The sequence below is a fragment of the Octodon degus genome, unplaced genomic scaffold (genome assembly GCF_000260255.1).
Source record: "Octodon degus isolate 3935 unplaced genomic scaffold, OctDeg1.0 scaffold00006, whole genome shotgun sequence".
NCBI classification, from domain to species: domain Eukaryota; kingdom Metazoa; phylum Chordata; class Mammalia; order Rodentia; family Octodontidae; genus Octodon; species Octodon degus.
Window position 1 is genome coordinate 31,779,394 of NW_004524582.1, and position 23,914 is coordinate 31,803,307.

The window sequence follows — 23,914 nt, forward strand, 5'->3', positions numbered from 1 at the left end:
GCGGCAGAGCAAGATGGCGCTGCGCTGGGTGGGTGTCCGGACGCCCAGGGCTCCGCTGCCGCCGTCGCCGCTGCTGCTGCTGCTGCTGCTGCTGCTCGGGCCCCGGCCCGCGGCGAGCCACGGCGGCAAGTACTCGCGGGAGAAGAACGAGCCGCCGCCGCCCGCGCCGCGCGAGCCTGGGGAGGAATTCCGCATGGAGAAGCTGAACCAGCTGTGGGAGAAGGCCCGGCGGGTGAGGGGGCGGCGAGCGCGGCCGGGCGCTGGCCGGGGCCGAGGGCGGGCGGATCCTGCTGGAGGGGGGCGCGGGCGAGGCCGGGGAGGCCGGGGGTCCTGGACTGGGGGCGTCCGGGGCTTGCTCTCGAGGGGCAGGTGGCAGGGGCGTGGGCTGTCCCCGCCTCAGCCCAGACCCCCGGTCCTCTGGGTGTCGCGTGCGCATCCCCGCCGTCACCTGCGCTGAGCGGGGTCAGAGGGAGGCGGGGCTTGTCGAAGCATCAGGGACGCCCAGACCAGGGCTGAGCCCTGCGCGGGGCCTGGCCCGCGCTGCCCGGCACCCACGGTCCACAGCCAGGCGGAGGACTGCCTTGCCCGCGCTGTGGAGAAACAAGGACAGGTGATTTGGGGCACAGGCAGAAGTCCCAGAAGCCCAGGGTGTGGGGGGTAACAGGAGGAAACTGACCTAAAAAGGAGATGGGGGAGGCCGGGCAGGGATACTGGGTGGGAAGCAGTGTCACTTCAGTGGTGCCTCTGGGTGGCCCCGTGTGCAGGCCTTAGCCGGCAGGGGGAACACAGCCTTGGACAGGAGAGGCAGGGTAATCCATTAAGTAGTGGTGGAGGGGCTAGTTAGAATGCAAGGCCAAGGGAATGCCGAAAACCAGTGTCTTCCTTTTGGAGGTGAAGATTAGGAGGCCCAGGGGTAAAAGGACATCCTCCAAGTCAGCCAGGGGGCTGAACCAGTCCTAACTGGTGACCTGGGTCAGCTGCTCTGGAACGCAGTGGCTAGGCTCTTCTTTTGGGAAATGGGGATTTAGACTGTGACCTATCTCTGGGCCTTATCGCTTCATCTCTAAAGTGCAGGGAGATTAGCTCTTCCCTGAAGTACTCCAGCTTGCCCTTCCAGAGTTTCTGAGTAAATAATTTGCAAACTAAGGCCAGTTTCAGAAGACAGAAGTGGGGAAACTTTGACCTTAGAAGAAGAGGTGGGGTTGGTGAGATGGCCCAGTGGTCTAAAGCACTTACTTAGAACAAGCTTAGCAAAGCACAAGGACCGCGGTCATGCCAGCCAGCCCCACCCCCTGGTGGGCTGAGCTGGCCACACACACACACACACACACACACACACAAATAAATACATTTTTTTAAAAAAAGAAGAAGAGGGGGAGGCTGGGCAGGGATACTGGGTAGGGAGCAGTGTGTAGGGAGCAGTGTTACTTGAGTGGTGCTGCTGGGGTGGCCCTGTGTGCAGGCCTTAGCTGGACAGGAGAGGCAGGGTGGCTTCCTGGGAAAGGGGGCAGAGCCTCCACGCAGCAGAAAGATACTAGTCTAGGGTTCAGGGGCTATCAGGTTCAGGTTTGCTGTCAGGGGCCAGCCCCAGGCCCCCTGCCTGCGTGAGTTCCCCAGACCTCCTGGAAGGTCTCCTGCCCTCCCACTGTGCCTGGGATCCTGTGCTGTCCAGTCACATTTCTCCCAATCTCCACTGTTCGCAGTCACTGCTAGGTGTCTGCTGTCCTGGCCCTGCAGCTCTGTGGCCTTTCCAGCCCCTCGAGCCTTTTTTGCTGGGCAGATAGGTTGCCCCGAGATGGGCTTCTGTGTTAGGGTGTTGCAGCAGCTCCGTCTGATTTGCAGAGAGCCTGGTTTGGAAATGGAATAAGGGTTTTGTTTTTTTTTTTTTTTTTTTCTTCCTCGAATGCCTTCAGGGCACTTTTGGCCAGCGGGAGAGTTGTGAGGTTCGAACTCCAGGAACCTGAGGCTGACAGCTTTGTGGAAGCAGCCACTTAAAGACTGAGCTAGGGCCAGGCCCCCGAGCCTGGTTTGTTTTGTTGTTGTTTTTTTTTTTTGGCGGAACGCGGGATTGAACTCAGGCCCCTGAGCTTGCCAGGCAAGTGCTTATTCCACTGAGCTATCTCCTCAGCCCCAAGAGCCTGGTTCTTGAGGATGCGCTTGCTTTGGCTGGCTTTCCGTCCAGATGTGGCAGCCTGGGGGCAGGGGCTGTGTCCCACCTCACTGAGTGGTTTCCCTTCACCCAGAATATCTATGCTTCGCCCGGGTCCTGGGGTGGACCAGAGGCAAGGGCACCATGATCAGCCAGCAGAGGCAAGAGGCAGAGCACTGTTAGCTGAGCAGTGGCTCAAGCTGCTTCCTGGTCCCCCGTACCCCCACTTGCTGCTTTAGGCAGTTGTAACAAACACAAGGGAGGCCCTTTCTGAAAAGAACCATGGTGCAGAGGTGCACGGGTGCATGCCGGGAACCCATGCCCTCAACCTTCGCATCTCCTTTCACCTGCTGGGAGGGCTTTGCAAAAACATGAAGCTTATCTTTGTTTTCGGCAATCTGTCATCCTATGTGGGGTCAAAGAGAAAGTGCAGCACAGGAATTTGCTGCCCCTTTACTTTCCAACCCCCTTGAGGGGTGAGACCAGCCTTGAGTCTATACCTCGGGGAGGGGGGTGAGGACTGCGGAAGACCTGATTGCTTCAGCCCCCCAGCCCTTCCACCCCAGCGCTGCACCCCCTTCCTGTCCTAGGTGCTTAGTTGAGCTGTGAACCACATAGGGTTTCTTCCTGAACCTCCTCTGTTCATGTTCATGTGGCTCGTCCAGTGTGTCACAATCACAGGCCTGAGGGGCCAGGGGAGTGAGTGTGTCTTGGTGTCAGCTGCCACCTGCATCTGAAGACCTCATGGAGGCTTCTCTTTCTCAAGCTGCTGTGTGTTAGGGTGACAGCGAAGGGAACGGGATCCTCAGGTCCCCATGACACTGCTGCAGCCGTCAGGGCCAAGTTCCTCTCACCCTCGGCCTGGGACCCTGGGAGCTAGACTTTCTTTTTTTTTCTTTTCCTTTTTCCCCAGTACAAGGGGTGAAACCCGGGTCTCACACATGCTAGATTTGTAGCCGAGCTACACCTCCAGCTCTGCTTTTTTGTTTGTGAGACCCACCCAGCATTGCTGAACTTCCTAGGCTGGCTTTGAGTCACCACCCTTCTGCCTCAGCCTCCAGAGAACTGGGATTATGGGCATGTGCCAGCGCACCTGGCTCAGAGTTTGTTGCTGACTGGAAGGGTGAAGCAGCGTGTCCTCGAGATAAGGCATGCAGCTGGAGCGCAGTGCCCATCCCTGTGACTGTGTGCGAAGTTCCTGTTCCTGTGCGCCTAGAAGGGCTGGACATCACACTCCAGACTGAGGGAAGGCTAGCCGAGGGACAACCACGACATCCTGCCCCTGCATGGCGTCTCCCACTGGCCAGGCAGGCCGAAGCCCCCAGCAGCCCCGGGGCAGGGCAGCACCCTTGGCTGTGGTCCTGGGAGCTCAGGGGACAGGCACTCAAGGGGGAGAAGACAGATGAGATGCCATGGTCCATGATGTCCTGGCCAGCAAGTCAGAGCCAGCACCCCCAGGCAGGCCATGGTGGTCCTGGTCCAGGGCTCGTGTGGGCCACGTCAGCTGGTCCTCCCCAGTGGAGCTCAGCACCCTCTAATGGCTTGTGCTGGGCCTGGCTTTCCTGGGGCTGTGCCTCAAGGGGCTGGGAGCCATTGCGCTGGCTCCTCAGCTGCTTGGGAGGCTTTCCTCCTTGTGCGTGCGTCTTTGGTGATGCTTCTGTCTTCCTTGTGCGTGCGTCTTTGGTGATGCTTCTGTCACCCTGTAGTAGCCAACCAGTTAGCGGCAGGTGTGTCTGAGTGTGTGAGTATGTGAACCTGCTTGTCCTCCCTGCTGCGTGCGGCTGGCAGCTGCTGACCCTCAGCTCTGAGTGCTCGTCATGGACGGTGAACAGATGTGGGGCGTGGTGTGCAGTGTGGACCCCATGGCCGGGGATCGCAGGGTTGGTGGTGTGGGAGACAGGATGGTGGCACATGCTTATGGCGTCGTTTCAGCAGTTCAGGAGGCTCCTTCCTGTGTTGCCCAGGTTGCCCCGGGCCCTGGGGAGAGGAAAGGGGAACAGAGGGTCAGGTGGTCAGGGTGAGGGAGAGTGGAGGCCACAGGTCCTGGGGGAGCACGCGAGCTTGAGCCTGGAGGAAGGACTGTGAGGCAGGGCTTGTCTGAGGCCCAGGGTCCTCAGGGTGTCCTCGGGCTAGGCAGCCAGCACCTGCCCGTGGGAAGCAGGTTGGGTGCTCTGGGTCTCAGCACCCCGAAGCAGGTTGCTGGGCTTCCTGCTGGCAGGCAGGATGTGTCTGGAGGCTCGTGCTTCCTGACTCAACTCTACCCGCTGCCCAAGGCCTGGTCCCTGCCTTCAGGGCATCCCCAGTGGAGACAGGTGTGGCGGCATCATTCTGGGCCCGCCCAGGGCTCCTGAGAGCTCTGCAGATGAGTGTCCTGGGTTGGGGGTAGCCCCAGTGAGGGCGTGTCGGGGCCACCTGACCAGTTCAGCCCAGGAGCCTGGAGCCGGGTCCCCAGGAGGTCTGTACCAGGAGGTGGGGCTGAGCTGTGGTGGGCGAGGAGAGGCCAGAGAAGCACCTGGAGGATGAGCACCCTGCCAGCCACTGCCTGTGGGGCCTGCTGGCGGTGACCTTACCGTGGGAGCTCGCCTGAGCCCGTTCCGCCTGGCTGGGCACCAAGGGTCCGTGCTTAGCTGAGGACAGGGCACATGGCAAGTGCCCTGCCTGGTTGTGGATTTTGTTCAGGCCCTTAGTGGTCAGGGCTGGGCCTGGTCTGGGTGTGGGCAGGTCAGGGCGATGGACCCCAGCGTGCTGGTGACATGGGAGGGCAGGGGTCCTGGGGTGGGTGTGAGGCAGGAAAGGCCTCCTGTACTGGGCTCGACAGCCGCATGCAGAGCCTGCTTAGCATTTGTGCTTCTGTTGTTCATGATGGAGTTTTCAGCAGCGCAGTGGAGAGATAAAAGAAGCCTTTATTAACTCCTAAGACTCGGGGAAGATCCAGGGCAAGTGGGGCAGAGCGATCCTCTGGCCTGAGACAGAAAGCTGAGGCTTTTATGGGCTTTGCCGGGGTGGGGTTGGAGGGGGATGTGTAGAAACAGCTGGGGAGCTGGCTGGGGTCCTCCCTGCTGCGGTGGGAAAGGTGAAAGGAAATTGCACCCTGTGCTGGGCTAGAGCAGAAGGGAGAAGGGGTCTCTAGGAAGATAAACTTCTTGTAGGAGTTTCAGTTATATTAGATGACTACCATAATAATTCAACAGTTCGTACTAGGGCCAGAACCTATCAGTTTACATGGAAAGCACCTGCGGGAGGTGGCATGGTGCTCCCCTAAGGGAGAGCAGTGTTGTATCGAACAGTGGATGCAGACCAGCGCGGAGGTGGGCTCGGTCTGGGCAGCGCCCCTGCAGCTGGCGTCCTAGGGACCCAGGAAGCGTGGCTTTGGCCGAGCGGTGTGGCCTCAGAATGGGGACGGCTGGGTTCGGGCGCGTCTGGGAGCTGAGGGCCCCTGCCACGCTGGGGCCTCTGCTGCTGGACTTCCCAGAGTTCGTCACCACGCTGGCAGCACCAGGGGGTGCTGTGCAGCTTTGCCCCTGGCTACCCACAGCGCCATGCCTCTGTGAGCCCTGGAGTGACACAGTGACACTCTGGGCTTCACCCAGGCTGTAGCTTGTCAGTAGCTGGTCAGAACCGAAAGCCAGAGTTGACAATGCTATGGCCTGCATCTCTCCCTCTGCTGCCTTCTCGCCACTCCAATCTGTCGTCAGGGTGGCAACACTTGTCAGGCCTTAGAAGACGACCACAAAATGTCACCTCTGTCTGTCTCTTTCCCCCCTCCCTCCTTCCCTCCCCTCCCTCCTTCCCTCCCCTCCCACCTTCCCTCCCCTCTCCCTCCCTCCCTCCTTTCCTTCCTTCCTGTCCTGGGGATGCAGTAAGGCCTTTTTACTGAGCTGGATCCTCAGCCTTTTTTTTTTTTTTTTTAAACTCTGAGACAGAGTTTTGCTAGGTCACTGAGCTGAATGGGGGACTCTCCTGTGTCAGCTCCCAGAGTGCTGGAATGATGGGCGTGTACCACCTAGCCCAAGGCCGGCCTTCCTCTGGCTGGGTGCCACTGAGTAGGGTCCAGTGGCCTGGGGTTGGCTGGGGCAGGATAACTGAGAAGGAACTGACCCCAACCTGGCAGCACAGGTGGGCCCAGGTGAGAGGTGGATCCTTCCTGCTTGGAGGGGCCTGGTTCCTGTCTGGAGTGTCTTGGTTCCAAGGCAAGGTATTTGGAGGAGGGCTCTATGGGTCACAGGGACAGCAATTCCAGGACTTTTGCAGGACACGTGGCCATCCGTGTTGTCTTCCCTTTGCTGGGCTGAGCTCCAGTGTCTGGTGTGCAGCCTGCCACCCACACTGCTGGGTCTGGCCAGAACCCTAGGGCAGCCACGGCTCTGGGTGGCTTTGGTTTGGGATAGGATTTCACTTGGAGCCTGGGCTGTGGCTTGGTAGTAGTGCCCCTGCCTGGCATGCACCAGGCCCTGGGCTCCGTCCCAACCCCACAGAGGAGAAGTTTCACCTGCTGTTTCCTGTTGCTCACCTCCCGCCCTCTGGGCCTGCTCCCTTGGCACTCCCTTCCTCCCCACACCTGTCTTCTGTCCTGTGCCTTCCCCCCTCACTCTCCTGGTAAGGTCACCAGGTGCCCGTGTGCAGAGGTGGATCACCCCCCAGCCACGATGGCCGCCACACAGAGAGCCATCTCCAGATCACACTTCGTGGCTTCTGGGGTCTGTGTCCCGGAGAGCTCATCCATGAATACATGAGGGATTTCCCGTTGTCTTGTGGGTGACCCAACCCCGTCTCCTCCTGGTCGCCCAGGAGCTCTTGGTGGCCACTGTGCACCAGGCCAGTCTCGGCCATGTCCGTGGGTTACCTGGCCAGTAGCCACATGCTCTGTCCTCCTCCTCGGCAGCTGCATCTCTCCCCCGTGAGGCTGGCTGAGCTGCACGCTGACCTGAAGATGCAAGAAAGAGATGAACTCAACTGGAAGAAGCTGAAGGTGGAAGGGCTGGATGAGGACGGGGAGAAGGAGGCCCAGCTCATCCGCAATCTCAACGGTGCGCCTTGACGCGTCGGGGGCAGCTGTGCGGCCTCTGACGCTGACTTCTTAGGGGTGATGTGGGGTTGGGGGCCTCCCCTGAGCTGAGCTGCTAGCACTGCCGACCTGTCCTGCGGTGACAGTGGGATCGGGCATCTGGCTTCCTGTCCTCACGCACTGGCCCACGCAGCTGGCCTGGGACACAGTCTGCCAGGCAGCGCTCCTGGGGTGCAGGCTCAATCCCACTAGACCTGTGTGGGCTAGGGGAAGGTTCTGGAAGGCGGGGAGCAAAGTGCCTCATGCCCCAGAGCTGCCACCATGGCTCACCGGCCACTCCCCACAGTCCTCCTGGCCAGGTACGGGCTGGACGGGAGGAAGGATGCTCAGGCGGTACACAGCAATGCGCTGGCCAATGACGCCCAGGACGACGGGCTGGGCGACCCTCGGCTGGAGAAGCTGTGGCACAAGGTACCTCGGTCCCCTTCTGGACCTTGTCCTGAGGGTGTCGGGGCAGAGGCATGGCCGGGGGCATCTCGGGTGCATGCGGGCATCTGTGGTTGCTGTCTCCTGTTAACCGTCCTGCCTTCTTGCTTGGAATATTCCTGCTCTCTTCCACGAGGAATTGAGTTCAGTTTATAGATGGTAGAGCTGCAGATACTAAGAATATACGTAGAACTACCTGTGGGTGCCTGTAATCCTAGCACTTAGGGGGCCGAAGGAGGATCACAAGCTCACGCCCATCCTAGATAACTTAGCAAGAACCTGTCTCAAAAACATGTTTAAAGAGTGATTGAATGCTGGGAGTGTAGGAAGTGCAAGACCCTGGGCTGAATCACCAGGACACCACGGGAAAAAGACTTGTAGTGGGCCTCAGTGAATTTCCTGAGCCATGGCCCAGGTGTGGCTGTGTTCTTCCCCTGTATCTGATAGCAGGAAAGGCACCCTCGGCAGGGAGTGCCTGCCTGCCTGCCTGTCTGGCAGTCTCTGTGGTTGCTGTGCCTGGGAGGGGGAGGGGTACTGGGCCTCCCAGCTGTTTCCTTTGGGTGGCAGACATCTGGGCGGGGCAGCATGCCTGGCACAGACGGCCGCGGGCCCGCAAGTCAGGATTCTGTCTAGCCGAGGTCCTGTGGTAGCAAGCGAGTCAGGAGGGCGAGGAGGTGCAGAGTGAGCTGGGCAGGTGGGGTGGTGTGGGCTGCCGGACGTCCCCAGGGGAGCTGGCCTGCTGTCCTCACCACCACACCCGGCCTCCTACAAGTCTGGGCACCTCACCGGGCTTGCACTTTCCCCGGGTCAGAGACTATGTGAGAGGCACGCAGGACCTCACATTGCACTCTGCCAAGGTCTTGCCCGTCCCTAGGATGCTTGCCTGGCGGGGCCCAGGCTGCCCTTTGAGCAGGTGGCAGCTCCGGGGCACTCAGCCCATTGCCCTCCCTCTCAGGCAAAGACCTCAGGGAAGTTCTCGACTGAAGAGTTGGACAAGCTGTGGCGGGAATTCCTGCACCACAAAGACAAGGTCGACGAGTACAACGTGCTGCTGGACACGCTGAGCAGGACGGAAGGTGCGCCAGGCAGGCAGCGAGCTGTAGCAGGCCCTGCCGGTGGGCCCCGTGGCCTTCCTTCCAGTTCCTGGTTCCGTGCTTGGGAAAGGCACCCCTAGGCGTCACGCAGGTGCACGTGGTCCTCAGGACACTGCACTGGGGACTCGGCTCTGCTCACCGTCGGGAAGTACCTCCACACACCGAGTGTCCCTGCTGGCTGGCTGTGTGGCCTCCTCCCCAGTGGAGGGCCCTGAGAGCATCTGAGTGCGGAAGCGGGTGGATCAGCCAGCTTTCCCATCTCTGGGCACAGGTCCTAGCGCCCACATTTCAAGGGCGGTGAGCTGGCTCACAGTCTCAAGGGATTCCGTCCGTGGTCAGCTGCTCCGAGGCAGACGCCATGGTGGAGGGGCGTGGGCGAACAGAGTTGCTCAGTGCGTGTTGGCTGGAAGCAGTGCCAGAAAGGAAGGGACGAGGGGCCATCTGTAGGCCCCGAGGACACCCTTGCTCCTGAGCTTCATGGTGACACTGGGGACCACAGACCTGGGGTGTGGCTCCTGGACATGGCCTCTGCAGTGTCACTGTGCCTGGGCATGGTGTGCCTGTCACATGCTGACTTGTGTTGGAGGCCAGCCATCCCTGTCCAGCAGCTGTAGAGGGGACTGAGGGAGACACTTGGAGGAGAGGATTGGGTTTTTTTGTTTTGCGGTACCAGGGATCAAATTCGGGACCTTGCCCTTGCCAGGCTCGTGCTTATGCCCCTGAGCTATCTCCCCAGCTCAAGGAGAAGGTTGGATTTTTTGACTAAAATACAGGCCCTGATTGGATTCACTGCAGCAGAGTGCTGACAGGGTTGTAGGTGCGCTCAGCAGCTCCTTCCTTAAAGGGTGCCAGTGATAGGGAACAAAGACGTTTTCAGGACGCTGGTACAGGCGCATCACACGTGGTGGTGGTTTTCATCCCGTCAGCCTCAGCTCTTTATCCTCCATCCTTGGCCACTTCCCCACCTCCCAGGGCCTACCATGTGGTTTTCAGGAGGGCTTTGAGACTCTCAGATTGTAGTCTGAGGCTGCACTCAGAGGGGCTCTGGTGGCCTTGGTGCCATGGGTCCTGTGTGGGCTGGGGTCCTCACCAGGCTCTGTCCGTGTCCGCAGAGGCCTACAACAATGCCATTGGCCCCGTGGACCTGAGCCACAAGGGCGACATCCTGTCCAGCAAGCACAGTGAGCTCAAGGAGAAACTACGCAGCATCAACCAGGGCCTGGACCGCCTGCGGAAGGTCAGCCACCAGGGCTACGGCCCCAGCGCAGGTGAGCCACTCCTAGCCCCCAACCCCACAGCCACCCAGGTGGCAGCTTCCCTGGGATGTGCCCCCTTTACCTCCTTGGCTTTTGTCCTTCATCCCTCCACCTCCTTCAACCCTCGTGTCTGGTGCCCAGGCTGACGCAGCCGCCCCTGTGTTCCAGGACCTGGTTATTCCCTCACCTGCTCGCACCCACTCTTTCACAGAGTTCGAGGAGCCCCGGGTGATTGACCTGTGGGACCTGGCCCAGACTGCCAACTTCACTGAGAAGGAGCTGGAGTCCTTCCGGGTAAGAAGCTGCGGGGCACTGTCCCCTGCCAGTCTCCAGGGTGGCACAGATGCCACCATCTCAGCCACACAGCCCCTGCGGTCATCCTGACCCTTCGCCCTTCTCTGCCAGCCTCTGACCCCAGGGCACCCTGAGCACAGCCCAGTGGGACAGACTGGGCCCATGTACCATCCCAGCTGGGTGCAGCCTTGGCGACTGCCAAGACAGGGGCAGGGGCTCAGCGGGAGCCTGTGAGAAGCAGCAGCCCTCGGGTGAGGAGAGGAGCAGTGAGGTCCATGGCCACTGCCTCGCTTGGGAGCTAAGTGGGCCTCGGCTGGCCCGTGGAGCTGGAGCCTCTGTGCTCTGGAAGGGGCCTCAGCCGGAAGGAGGGGGCGGGGCTCCCCTGTGGCCTAGACACTGTGTGCCATGTGAGCACTCACGTGGGCTGGGGCTGAGAGGCCGATGGGTGGCAGCAGCCTCCTGAGGTGGGCCGGGGTGATGCCAGGAGCTGGGCTCATGTCTAGGTGGGGGGGTCAGAGGTCGCCATGGGTACCCTAGAGCCTGCAGTCGTCCTGCACGAGGGCCAGGGCCAGGATGGAAGCCACATGGTAGGGGTGCAACTCCCGGTCCCAGCCAGCGGCCAGCGTGGGTGAATGCGGCAAGAAGAAAGGGGCGGCCTGGGTGCCCAGGGTGTGCACAACGGTCCTCCAGGGCCACCAGCTGGGGGCACGGGCCTGGGCCCCAGAGGCTGTGTGAAGGAGACTGAGGTGCCAGGCACCTTCCAGGAGGAGCTCAAGCACTTCGAGGCCAAGATTGAGAAGCACAACCACTACCAGAAGCAGCTGGAAATCTCGCACGAGAAGCTGAGGCATGTGGAACGTGTGGGCGACCAGGAGCACGTCAGCCGCAACAGGGAGAAGTACGCGCTGCTGGAGGAGAAGACCAAGGAGCTGGGCTACAAGGTGGGCCCCAGGCTGGGCCTGGGCAGGGTGTTCTGCAGAGGAGTACCGCACTCACAGCAGCCGCGTCGCTACCCCTAGGGCAGTGGCTGGGCCAGGGGCTGGCTGCCAAGTGCTTGGAGGCCTCATGTCCCCCAGCTGTGGGTGTCTGCAGGGGAAGGGAGAGGCATCACCTCCAACCCAACGTCACGGGACACCAAGGACCCCAGGGGACATCCCAGCAGGGCCCACTGAGGTGCCAGCTGTGCCCAGGCCAACTGCTCTGAGCCCTGATGTTCAGGATGGCGGCTGGGGCTTGGGGCTCACTGCCAGTCCTGCCCTTGGTGACCTCTGACCCTGGGGCTCAGCTGATGGGGCATTGTTCCCCATGGCCAGGGGTGGCTGGGGCCCCTGCAGGTGGCCTTCCTGTCCACTGGCTGATAGTATTGTGACGAGTTCTGTGGGGATGCAGTAGTGACGGCAGCAGCGGGGCTGTGCTGGCCGTGTTGTCCCTAGCTGACCAGTGTCCCCGTCGCCTACAGGTGAGGAAACATCTACAGGACCTGTCCAGCAGGGTCTCCAGGGCGCGGCACAACGAGCTCTGAGGCAGGCACTGCTGCTGGGGCCGTAGCAGAGGGCGCAGGCTCTCCTGGTGTCGTCTGTGTGGACGCCCTGCGATGTGCCGGCCTGGGCACGGCACCACATCCAAGAAGAGCCCTCCATGTGCTCGTCACATGCATCTCAGACTGTGAACTGGTCCCACCTGAGGCTGATGTGGTTCCTGTGCTCTGAAGCAGACAGTTGTCACCACCCCATGGGGACCTTGAGGTCCAACTGCCATTGAGTGTGATAATCCTCTGGACAGTGTGTGTCACAGCCCTGCAATTTGCCACTGGAAATGTTACATAGAGCTTGTAAACACATGACAGTCTCTGACCATTGTCATTTGTCTGGTCTCATAGTTGGAGCCACCCTTTCTGGAGCTAGCCTGCCACCCTCCCTGCTGTCCCCAGGGCTCTGCAGTCCCCACCCATCCCAGTGCCACAGCCTGGCCTGCCTTAGCCCCGCACCCTTAGGTGCTTCCTGCCCTGCTCTGCAGCTCCAGGGGCTGGGGAGACTTCTGGGCCGCAGGGGAGAGGGGCCTCCAGGATGTTTCTCTGATGCCAAGGGGACTACTGGCCTTGTGCAGGTTGGAGACCAGAACACAGCTCCCGCGGTGGGACCTGGAAGCCGCTGGACCAGGTGCGCTAGGTTTGCCAGCAGCTGGATGTCCGAAAGCCAAGGTGTGCCTGACGCCAGCGGCTTGTTGTCCCTGAATAGAAACCACGATGCCGGCCGCATGCTGGAAGCTCACCGGTTGGGGCAGAGGTGGTGGGGTGTGGCGGGGTCCTCCAGCTGAGGGACTCAGGAAGTGGGTGGCTTCACCTGCGTGCTGTCTGCTGCAGCTTAAGTCTGCCAGGGTGTCCCCCAGCATGTACCCCGATGTGCAGAGCATGGACTTCTGGGACTCAGTCCCGGGCATCGGTGCAGGGCCGGCCCCCAGGCAGGGGCTGACCACAGAAGGAGCTCCTGGCCTTCGGTGTGGCCATGAGAAACAAGCAGCTCCAGTGTGGAGCCCAGGGCTGTGCTGCGCCCTGCGGACGCTGAGGCCATGCACTGAAGTGAGGTGTGCATTTGTGGACACACACGAAGCACGTGTGCAGTCCAGAGCCACCTAGAGCGAGTGCTGGGGGAGCCACAGGCTTGGTGGAAGCAGGGTTGATCACTGTTGCAGCCCCCTCCACCGGAGCTCAGCACTGCCTTGGCTGGCAGTGGGCCATGCTGGTGAGGGTCCGTCTGTGGTGTCTAGCTCTCACTGTCATGCTCTGTGCCAACCATGTTGCTGAGCGGAAGTGTCTGGTTTTGTTGCTGTGAGGTTTTCCACAGCGTGAATGTACAGTACCACACTTTGCCATCTATTCTATTGTTGGTAGATATTGGAGTTTCCACTCCAGCAATAACCAGCAGCACTCACAGTATTAGTCTACTTTAGGTGCTCTAACAATACCTGGCGTCCATTGGCTCAGCCCATGGCCAGCTGGCTCTGAGATGGGGACGGCACAGGAGAGGAACACTGCGCCAGGTCACGCACCGTGTCCCCTCCAGGCAGGCCCTGCTTCCAGCAATCAGCCGTGAGCTCATCCACGATGAGGCCACTGGGGAGCACAGCACCCGTGCTCTGGTCCCTTCCAGAAGCCCCTCATGGGCACCCAAGCCTTTGGAGGACGTTTTGGTCCAAACCTTAGCACCCAGCCTTGGAAGTAGCTGGGGCTGGAGTGCACGTTTTCTGGCCCCTGGGCCTGACGGGTGCTGGGTCTGCGTGTGTTACTTGGAGAATGAAGGCACACACTCCCAGAGCAGCTACGGTTCCCACAGCAGCAGCGAGGTGCAGGGCGCAGGCTGGCTCATGGCCGCGCTGGTACACAGGCTGCCGCTGGGCTCAGTGGGGGCACTTTTACCTGCGCACAGGGAGAGGAGGGAGTCTGCACACTCGGTCAGTGGGAGCTGTCATGCAGCCCCACCCCACAGAGCCAACCCCCAGCAGCCAGGTTCTGACTCCGCGCTCTGGCTCGGTTTCCCTGCTCTTGAGTATCATGGGGCTCTGTGTGTGTGTGTGTGTGTGTGTGTGTGTGTGTGTGTGTGTGTGTGTGACCAGGCCCATCCCCGCTGCTGCAGGGAGCGTGGGGTCCCTTCTGTGCGCATCCCTGCAGCCTCCCCCTTTCCATCCTGCCATCCAGTTCATAGCAAGTTAGCTGTCCAGCAGCCTGCAGACCTCAGGCCCTCGTGCCGGTGCCCTTCCTTCTGTTGCCGTCTCGCCAACTCCTGATTCAGTGTCACACCTGTTCTCAGACATTCCGTGGCATAGGCCCGGTCCTGTCCATTTGTCCTTCGTGCTTGACAGTGTCCCTACTCGGTGGCTCTGTGTGAGGCTGGAGATCAGGCCACGTTTACTTTCCTGTACTTGGACTCTGCTGTCAACAGCTTTGTGTTTACACACGTCTTCGTATCTGCTTCTCAATTTTTCCCAGACAAGCCTGCAGGGGGTTTGGTGGTGGGTTGCCGCAGGTCCTGTGTGCACGTGTCTTGTGTGCGTGCACGCGTGTGGGGCTGAGCTTTGAACCCAAGGCCTTAGCTGCAAGTAAAAGTAAGCTCAGGGAAGAAGGTAATGAAATCAGAGAGCCACAGAAGAGGTGGACACACAGAGGAATGGTGACCTCTGTAATCCAAGCTATTCCAGAAGCTGAGGGAGGATCACAAGTACAAGGCCAGCCTGGGCAGCTTAGCAAGATCCTAGCTCAAATGTTTTTAATGAAGCTGGCTGGTACAGCCTAGGTACACACAATGATCGCATTCATCAAGGGAATCTGTTCCAGTATGTGATGAAAGCAGGTGACATTATTAAAGAGACTTTTGAATGCAGCTTAGAGGCAGGGGACCCCAGGGTTGGCTCCTTAGTACGGGAGACCAAGTTCAGAAATGGAAGTGTAGGGCCCCAGAGAGCACAGGAGGCGGGAGTGGGGAAGCTGCCCGAGCCACGGAAGCCTCATAATGAAAGGGGCCACTGTGAGGAGGGCACTGGTGAGAGCTGCAACGCCTAGGAGCAGTGGAGGCTGAGGAGAGAGGATGGCTGTCACAGTCTGGGCCACGGGGCAGCGGCTGGCCCAGCAGTGGCCGCTGAGTGCTGGCGGGAAATCAGCTGCGCGGGACTGCCCTCGTGCCCCCGTGGGGAGGAGGGTAGCCGCTGTTCTGGAGCGTGGCCGCCTCAGATTCGGCCCCTTTCGATTGCAGCTGGAGAAAGCACTCCTTAAAAATGAATGAAGAAAGACAGGACCGCTGACAAAGGGCCCCAACCCAAGAGGGGCACGGTGGGGCCCAGACCTGGGTGTGGGACGCCAGATGCTTCTAGAAGACTCAGAAGCCAGCCGTATGGCAGCTGTGATGCGGCGGCGTGGGGGAAGCTCCGCACCCGTGGAGGAGCTGGCCGCCTACTGGGACGGACAGCAGAGGGAAAAGCGCACTCCAGGGGAAAACCAGAGCCCCGGGAAGGGAACGCGATGGCAGAGTGCTTGTGTCCTTCAGCATTTATTCCAGCAAGTGACACAGCCACAAATCCCCTCAAAGTTCTCTGCCGGCGCGCACTGATCCACCATTCTGCTCGCTTTCTGGAGCCTGCTTTTGCTCGTGCTTTCAGTCGTGCCGTCCCCGTGGCTTCAGTGTCCTGACTCATCCCAGATGCTTCCTTTTCCCAGTCCTTTTGACCTTGGGGAAGCACCAGCAGCCGCCCGGTGCAGGCGCTGTGACGCTCACTGGGCAGCAGCCCCCTTCCGTGTTTTTCGTCACACCTTGTAACGTCATGCAGGAGAGGACTCCAGAGCTGGCCCAGGAAGTGAGCACACAGTGCGCTATGTTCCAGTCGAGGAGGAGGATTGTGAGGGGGATTGATGGCACCTGCCTTTCACCGAAATTTTTCAAATGTGCATTCCTCGTCCTTTCCCACCACCCGTGCGTGACCTTGCTCACACTTCAGTGGGATCGCTGGAGTCTACCATGGTCAGCGTCAGAGCCAACCTAGCAGCCATGCCAGGCTGTGCCAGGGTGTGGGGTCCCTGGAGAGATCTGTGAACAGAACCCAGACATCTCAAAACAGTTGACAGCAACTGCAGGGCCCGGGGCAGCGGGCGCTGACCTTGAGGACAAGGATGCCAACATCAGCATCTCCTCAGCTGCGGGAGATGACGGTAGAGGATGCAGATTACAAGGGGAGCAGCCCCACGGTCAGGCAAGCCTACATGTCCACAACCTCGAAAAGCGTTCAAGGCCTCACATCAGAGGGAGGTGGAATAAAGCCTCAGCTGTCACTGTACACTCACCCCGTAGCAGAAGTGACACCCACCTAAACTTTGAGACCTGCCCACGCTCTGGTGCTGTACATGCACATCCAATTAGAAACATGGAATTTGGCAAAACTGTAGGCAAATCAGCGAGGTGCAGCTCCACCCTCCTACACTGTCCCCGCCTGGTGGCAGCTTCTAGGAGGCTCACATCTGCTTCCCAGCACCAGCCACTTGGGCATCTTTGCTTTAGTGGTGCCTGAGGTCCAGGCGCTCAGAGCCCCAAGGTGCACCCAGCCACAGCCTTATTCCTTGGATCTGAGTGTGTAGCTCCCCATCCTGGGCACACAGTCATCCTGTAGCTCAGGCGTGGGGAGAGAGCCTGGCTGAGCTCCTGCTCCAACCCCAGGAAGGCAGGGCCACAGCATCAAGGTGGAGAGATGGGAGGGCAGCCGAGTGGGCATCATGGCCAGAAGAACATGGTGACACAGCCGGCCAGGGGAGGCCTGCCCAGGCTGGAGCTGAAGGCCAGGGTCCCAGAGACCTCAGCACATACGGAGTACTGCACGGCCCGGCAGCTTTGCAGATGAGCCAACAGGTGATGCACATGATCCTGCCGCCCCCCAGCGGCTCTGCTTTTGAGGAGACATCCCCGCCTCCATGGCTACCGGACTAGGCAGTGGCCTGCAATGAGCAGAGCAGTCCCCACCAAGACAGCCTGGCCCCACTCTCGTGCCCCTCTGCTGGAGTCCATGTCCCTGGACCTCCTTGTGACAACCTGGAGAGGCGGCTGGCCCCTGGACAAGCACAATGGCCACGCTCTGCCCACACTCAGAACATAAGCGGGGTCTAGAGTCCCTCCAGGCTGTCTCCAGCAGTGACTGTCCCTCAGCACCTTGACCTCTCCTGCAGTCTGCTTTGCTCATCAGGGCCACAGCTGCTCAGGAGGGGGAGAGGCCAGGGGGCTCTCCACCAGGACTGCAGGCTCAGCTGCACTGGGTCCCCGTGGGCAGCTCAGCACAGACCCACAGGGTGCTGGGGAGCTCGGGACGGGGGTGAAGGTGGGCAGAGCCTCTGACCCCTCAAAACACCCCAGCAGCTCTAAGTGAGGAGGGAAGCCCACAAAGGCCTTGGGTGGGAACCCCAAGCTGGATCACCAAGGATGCCTCCTTCCTGGGCCCCCCAACTCAGCAGCAAGATGTCAGGTGAAGTCTGGGGCAGAGCACACAAGAATGAGAGCCGCAGGCCTTCAGGAAGGTGCCCTTCATTGCTCTAATGCACAATGACGGTTCCCACCCTGCATTGGCTGCAGTCCTGAGCAGCACAGGGGTGAGCACAGCAAGGTCATGCACGTGCTGCCAAGGGCCACAGGCCTTCTGTCCCCCGCCACCTCAGTCCAGGGCCAGGGTGCCATGGCCTGCAAGATGGGACCCTGGAGTGGCAGAGAGGACAGGCCCAGGCTAGAGCCAGGCAGTGTGTCCCAGGCCTGGAGCAGAGGCTGTGGACGGTGGGGCAGGGCCCAGCTCTGCCTCAGTCTGCCACTGCGTCTGGAGGTTCTTAGTCCTCTAGGCCGCAGCATGGTCTGTGCTGTCCTGTCACTCAGATGGGAGGGCAGCTGCACCCTAGGCCTCCACATGTGGTCCAGATTCACCCGGTGGCCACAGCCCAAGTAACACCTGAGGGTGGGCCCTCTCAGGGACAGCAGGCAAAGAGGAGCCCGGGTTGCACAGGGTTCTCTCGCTGGGAGGAGCCTGCGTGGCCCAGGGCCTTCCACGCACTCCCTCTGGGGACTGGGGGCAAGGGTACATCCCTGCAGCTGGACGCCCGTCACAACCTCGGCAGAACACCTCCAGAGGTCACTGCTCCCAGCGTGGGCTTCACTGTGGGGTGCCCCTCTTGCGCTGCTGCAGCTCGGATAGCCGCTCCTGGGCATGCTGGGCCCCAGCCCGCTGTGCCGCCTCTGTGGCTGTGATGTCGATCTGTGCATAGCGGGAGGCACTGGCCCCTGCAGGCAGCCTGGGGTGAGTGGAGCAGCCCTCTGGGAGCCACCACCCTGCTTCCCAGCCCCACCTGAGACACTCCATCCCTCACCCCGGTCCCCCAGAACACGCTCAGAGGGTGGCAAGCAAACAGCAAGATGGGCCCCAGCTGGGCAGGGCCCCTATGCCCACCTCGGATGCCTGTGCTGCCCTGCTGGAGGTCCAGCCCCATGTAGTGCAGCTGCTGCCGGGACGAGGGGCTGACGGGGATGTTCACGTAGGTGGGCGTCTCGGGAGACCCCGGCCCTGGAGATCCTGTGAGGGAGGGGCTGTGAGTCCCCAGGAGGTGTCGAGAGCTGTGCTGACCCTGGTCTGGTCTGCAAGGAGCTCCTGCAGCCCCTCCTAGCACCCTGCACTTCCCTTGGGCCTTAGACCCCCCCCCCCAGCCCCTGTCACTCCCTTGTCCCCAGTTCCTGAGGGCCTAGAGACACAGCTAAGCAGGGGGAGTCATGCTTGGTCCCACAATTCAGAGCCTCAGCCCCAGGGCGGGTTCTGGCTCTTCAGTCCCTGCCCGGGAGCCTCCCCCCCCACCCCCGCATGTCCCTGAGGTAGGCCCTCAGGCCCCACAGCCCACGTGCACTGGAAGCCAGTCTTCTCCCCTTCTACTGCTCCCAGCAAGGCTGGGGTGGGGCTCATTCCCTACTTGCTCCCAGTGGGAAGAATGAGGCAGAGACCCAAGCTCCTGGGTCCCTTGGGGCAGAGCCCAAGGGAGCCAGATCGGTGGGGCTGCCTACCTTTCCAGTACACTAAAAGCAATGGGCTGTCCTCCTCCATCTGCCTAGCTGGGGCCTAGGATGACCTCCCACAACAGGGCCTGGCCCCTGGCCCCTGAGGATGCTGACAACCCCTGACTGGGACAGGCTAAACCACTCCACCTCTCTGTCTCACCCACACCTGGACACACTGGCCCAGGAGTGGGACATCCATTGGCTAAAGGGCAGGCAGGGGGTGTCTAGAGTGGAACCAAGTGCCCCAGAGCCCACTGCCCACCCCACTGCCCAGCTCTCAGCCCAGACCACAGACAGGCTTAGCGCGGGGCCTACCTGGATGTGCCAGGGCGAGTCCTGTGGGTGAGGCTGCTGCGCCCTAGACCAAAGAGAACACGGGTTAGCACGGCTGCTCCACGGCCCCTGCACTGCCCCTGCACCCCCACGGGGCAAAGCAGCCTGAGGACAGCACCGTTACCCGGGCCGTGTCCAGGAGCTCAGCTCAGCACCTGCAGCCTGAGTGTGACCTGGGCTGCTGGGCACACTCAGGAACACAAGGCCTCATTCCTGTCGCACGTTTGCCAGTGGCTTTGTTGGAATGCGGGCCCACTGCAACATAGTCAAGGCCTAAAGTATTTGTGGCCCTCTGCACAGTGGCCTTGCTCTAAAAAGCATGGGAGCCCAGAGGGGGTGGCAGTCACCACCGTGTACAGTGGCCTCTTCCAGCCACTGTGGGCAGTGCCTGGGTAGGGAAAGAGCTCAGGGGAGGTGTGCAGGCAGGCCAGGGAGGGAGGCAGTGCCAGCTGGCCCTCCTGGGTCTATAGACACCCTAGGTCCACTTTGGTGACAGGCCCATGGGTGTCAGGAGCCCCAAGCTCCTGTGAGAGAACCTGGCAGGTGGGCCTCGTAGGAGCCTGGGAGGCTGGAGAGGGGATGTGGCACCACCTCTGATCCAGACCAGGTTTGAGGAGCCATTTAGGGTCCCAGGCTGGGACCCAAGAGAGTGGGGCACCCCCAAGCCAGCCAGGTATTCTGACCACACCATAGCCCTTGCAGGCACCAGGACCCAGGTGGGACATGAGGCAAACACCCAACACCCACCAGACAGTGGACCTCTTGGCCTCGAGGGGCTCTGCACAGGCAGCCGCCCACCCGCCTACCCCACGGCCCTCCAGCAGGGGTAATGTCCTCAGCTGGCAGGAAGGCCCACTGTGCCAGGCCGCATCACCCCCTGGTTGTGGGTGGATGCCACAGAGCAGCCCAAACACACACAGCCTCCAGCTCCCCACACCCAGGCCAGCACAGAGGCACTGCGGAGGCTGGGCTGAGACACTCGGCAAGCCCGGGCCATCAGGCCATGCTAGGAAGAGAGTGGATGAAGGACATGGTCCCCACTGTCCCTGGATAAAGAACGTTGGAAGAGCCCACCCCATACCTCGGGCCTCCAGGGGCCCGAGGGACACGGAGCATGCTGGCTGTGGGGCCCAGGCCCTTCTCCTGACTCACCCATTATGTGAGTTACCATGACCCTCCACTGTCCAGGTCCTGCCGCCAGAACAAGGGTGGACACAGGACCCCACAACCTGGCTCCTCCCCTACCCCTAACTGGGTGTCCTTTCCTGCCTGCTGCAGATAGCGACCCCAGGAAGCACAGTGGTGAGAGACTGTGAGGAAGGGGGCCCTGGTCAGCTCCCTACTTCTTGTACAGGAAGCTGTCCTGGGACAACTCCCACCAGCACACATCAGACCCGTGGCCACCCCATGTGGAAGAGGAAACTGAGGCTCAGAGAGGTGTTGTGACTTGTGGGCCCCTCAGCCAGCAAGGGGGGGATGTGGCTCAAGCTCAAGCCTGAAGCCTGCCCTCCCTGCATGACAGTGTCGTAGGAGCTCTGGGCCCCAGTGGCTGTGAAGACAACTGACCCAGCTGCCCAGGACTCAGAAGAGGCAGGTGGGAGCACGAGGTCCAGGCCCAGAGCCAGGGCCTATGCCGCTGACCAGGCACACGCGCGCACACACGCATGCACACACATGCACACACATGTGTACACATGCACACACCCCAGGCCTAGGCTGCAGCCCTGGACCTCAGTCCTGGTTACAACCCCATAGCAGGACCATGGCAGGGAGGTAAGAAGGCTGGCCACATGGAAAGGACACGGCAGTATGAAAAGAAAACTTTATTTCCAGTCTGAGAACGTATTACAAACTGTTAGATTTTAAAAATAGAGCAGAGCAACGACACGGTTGGTCGACAGTGCAGGTGCAAGGCCAGGTATTCACAGGGACCCGGCCAGGTTGGCCACTGGGCCACAGGGGTACAGGAGGGCCGGACACAGCCAGCCTCTGATGCTGGCGAGAATGGCCCTATGCAGCGCCACACAGGAGCACAGACCCGGGAGGGGGTCTGGAGGCTCTGGGTATCCTGGGAGCCCAGCGAGCCCCAACTTCCTCCACTACTCCTGACACCAGCTTCCTGGTACCAGCAAGAAGGTGCAGGAGGAGGTGGAGGGGACCCTGGGCAGGCCGAGCCTGGGCCTGGGGAAAGATTCCCCTTTACCTTCACCCCTCCCTGCAGGAAAAGGCTGGTGCGAGGGCGCAGTGGGGTCCCAGTCACAGGGATGCAGACCCCCGAATCATGGGGCCTCCTGAGCGTCAGTTTCCTCCACACAGACAGGAGGCCTAGCCCCACTGTGGGTGCTGCGGGTAGGCATGCACAGCCAATGGTACAGACGGTGGCTGGGGCTCTGCCGAGCCAGGGGCCCCTGGACCTGGGGCACCCAAGGCTGCTGCTGGGACTCACCATTCATGGAAGGAGATGGAGGCTTGGGGCATTTAGAAGTGGGCAGTGGACCAGGGTGAGCTGCACTGAGACCTGGCCCGGCCTGCAGGGGCTTCTGCCCCAGCACCCCAGTGCAAGCCTTCAGTGCCTGACCTTCAGGTAAGAAGACAAAGCTGGAAAAACTGGGCCTGAGCACCCAACTGTCCAGAGCACACAGCCCTGGACCATTCCCTCCACTAGCAGCCATCATGTCCTCCATGGGGGCCCTCTGTCATTGCCCCACCCCAGACCCTCTCCACTGGCTGGGGGTGGGTCCCAGAAACACACACAGAGCAGCCCTCTGCAAAGGGGCCGGTGGGCCCTGGTCTCCCGTCCAAGGGGCAAAACCCCAGCCCCTGGCAGCAATGCAGCCAGGGTGGCCATCTCAGGGAGGAGACTTTACCTTGAGTCCGCCACAGAGTGGACAGGCTGAAAAGAAAGCGGGAGGCGGCCCAGCATGGGGGCTGCTGGCTTCCCAGGGCTCAGCAGGGGTGGGGCTGGCCTGTGTGGCCTCACTGCCTGGGGCCTCTGTCGCCTGTCCCAGACGTTTCGTGCCCAGCCAGCCAGAAGGGCAGCCCCCAGATATCTGGCTTCCCAGCTCTGTTGTGGTGCCCTGGTCTGGGCCACCCCAGGAAGGCAGGCTCTGGTCCCCAGGTGCTGGGCGCAGGCTGCGGGGCGTGTCATAGTGCGGCCGACGAGACGTGGGCACCTGGTACTCGGCTGCCCCGGGTGGGCAGGCGCACAGGCTGGGCTCAGGTGCCCCGGCCGCTGGCAGTGGCAGGCTGAGCAGCGAGCCAAAGTCCTCAGCAGCCTGCCACATGTCCAAGCTGCTGCCTGCATAGGATGAGAAGCTGCCCGAGTAGGAGGAGTGGCTGCCTGTGGCAATGCCACTGTCCGAAGAGCTCTGGCGGCCGACTTCCTGCAGCTGTCGGGGCCTCAGCGGCTTGGGGGGCAGTCTCGAGGTGCTCAGCACGGCCTCCCCTGGGGCCTGGGCTGCCGCCAGCCCCAGGCCCTCCTGTGAAGTGCTGACTGAGGACGAGAACTGCTCAGGCCACGTGGTGAGCCGGCTGCTGGCGCTGATGTCTGAGTGGCTGGCCTCAGAGGAGGAGCTGGACAGGCTGCGGTCGTCCCCTACAGCAACAGAGAGCTCGGCTGCAGTGGAGTCCCATGTATCTCAGGGCTCAGCCACCACTCAGTGGCAGCTTTCCCTGAGACATTGGAGCAGAAACCTGGTGTCCCTGACGGCCCCTCTTGGCCACTACCCTGGCCCCAGCCCTGCTTTCTACCAGTCACCCATCCTGCGTGTGTCCTTGAAGCAGCCTGCACTGGCCTGTCTCCCTGCTTCCTGCTCTCTGCACTGAGAAGCTGTGAGCACCCTGGGTTCCCTCCTCTTTGCACCTCAGCTCCATATCCAGGCTTGCCAGCTGCCTTCCAGCACAGGGCCTGGGCTCTCTGCCCCCCAACACACACCCTGCCTGCCTTCTGGAGTCCCTCCGCTCTGGGCCATGAGGGCCCTGAGGACAAGCAGAGGTCTGGAATCCAGGGCCATCCCGCTGACCCTCGTAGGCGGGCCTCACCACCCTCTGTGCCCGTGGGAAATCCATGTTTGCCTTGGCTTCCTCTACTCAGCCTTCATACCAGCAGCAAACCCCAGGAAGGCAGAGAGCCTACTGCAAGCCTGAGAATTCTTACTTCAGGAGCCACCTTACAGGAGGGGAGAGGCCACTGTCCCTCCATGAGCCCCAAGGGACACGCAAAATGGAGCACTGGCAGAGCCAGCAAGGCTCCTGCCCTCCAACCTGGGAGACAGGCCACAGCACTCATGTACCAGGTACAGCCCCTTCTACCATCTTCCCCTGATGGCAGCCAAAGAGGGCCAGCTCCTGGCCAGCAGTTCTGCTGCCCCTCTGAGTATAGACCTGGCTGGCAGGAGGGGAAAACCCAAGCCAGCTCACCCATCCTCCCCATTGTGCACCTCCCACCAGCATTTACTAAAGGTTTGCGTGATAGTGACTGAATGAGTAAATGAATGAATGAACAGGAGGGCAAATGAATTAGGAGAGAATGAATGTGTGAGAGGGTGGGAAAAGGAAGATGGGATGGATGGATGGATGGATGGATGGATGGATGGATGGATGGATGGATGGAGAAATGGAGGGACAGATGGATGGATGGACGGATGGATGGATGGATGGATGGATGGATGGATGGATGGATGGATGAAGAAATGGAGGGACAGATGGATGGATGGATGGATGGATGGATGGATGGATGGATG

General features: G+C 61.0%; 2 protein-coding genes across 4 annotated transcripts in view; one reads left to right on the forward strand and one right to left on the reverse strand.

The window, feature by feature from the left end:
- Nucleotides 1–6: 6 nt before the first annotated feature.
- Nucleotides 7–12,142, forward strand: Lrpap1 (LDL receptor related protein associated protein 1). Its single transcript, XM_004624680.2, has 8 exons — nucleotides 7–232; nucleotides 7,032–7,176; nucleotides 7,501–7,625; nucleotides 8,596–8,716; nucleotides 9,847–10,002; nucleotides 10,202–10,284; nucleotides 11,049–11,225; nucleotides 11,744–12,142. Exons 1-8 carry the CDS (start codon nucleotides 14–16, stop codon nucleotides 11,804–11,806), a joined length of 1,089 nt encoding a protein of 362 aa, XP_004624737.1. The 5' UTR covers nucleotides 7–13; the 3' UTR covers nucleotides 11,807–12,142.
- Nucleotides 12,143–17,862: 5,720 nt separating this feature from the next.
- Dok7 (docking protein 7) overlaps nucleotides 17,863–23,914 on the reverse strand; it is a 23,605-nt gene continuing 17,553 nt past the window's right edge. For 2 of the 3 annotated variants that reach the window (XM_023699942.1, XM_023699947.1), the window contains one exon: nucleotides 20,995–22,767. In XM_023699942.1, coding sequence (XP_023555710.1) covers nucleotides 22,022–22,767 — 746 coding nt within the window. In that variant the 3' untranslated portion in view covers nucleotides 20,995–22,021. Of the gene's footprint in view, nucleotides 18,078–18,243; nucleotides 18,381–19,150; nucleotides 19,198–20,994; nucleotides 22,768–23,914 lie in introns of those variants that run through there. The other variant, XM_004624599.2, reaches the window with a different exon arrangement.

Excerpts from the sequence above, each read along its gene's own strand:
- Lrpap1 (XM_004624680.2), top strand. The coding sequence starts at position 14 with ATGGCGCTGCGCTGGGTGGGTGTCCGGACGCCCAGGGCTCCGCTGCCG. Across the intron at positions 7,177-7,500 it reads GCTCATCCGCAATCTCAACG|TCCTCCTGGCCAGGTACGGG; the intron begins GTGCGCCTTGAC and ends CACTCCCCACAG. Across the intron at positions 11,226-11,743 it reads CCAAGGAGCTGGGCTACAAG|GTGAGGAAACATCTACAGGA; the intron begins GTGGGCCCCAGG and ends CGTCGCCTACAG.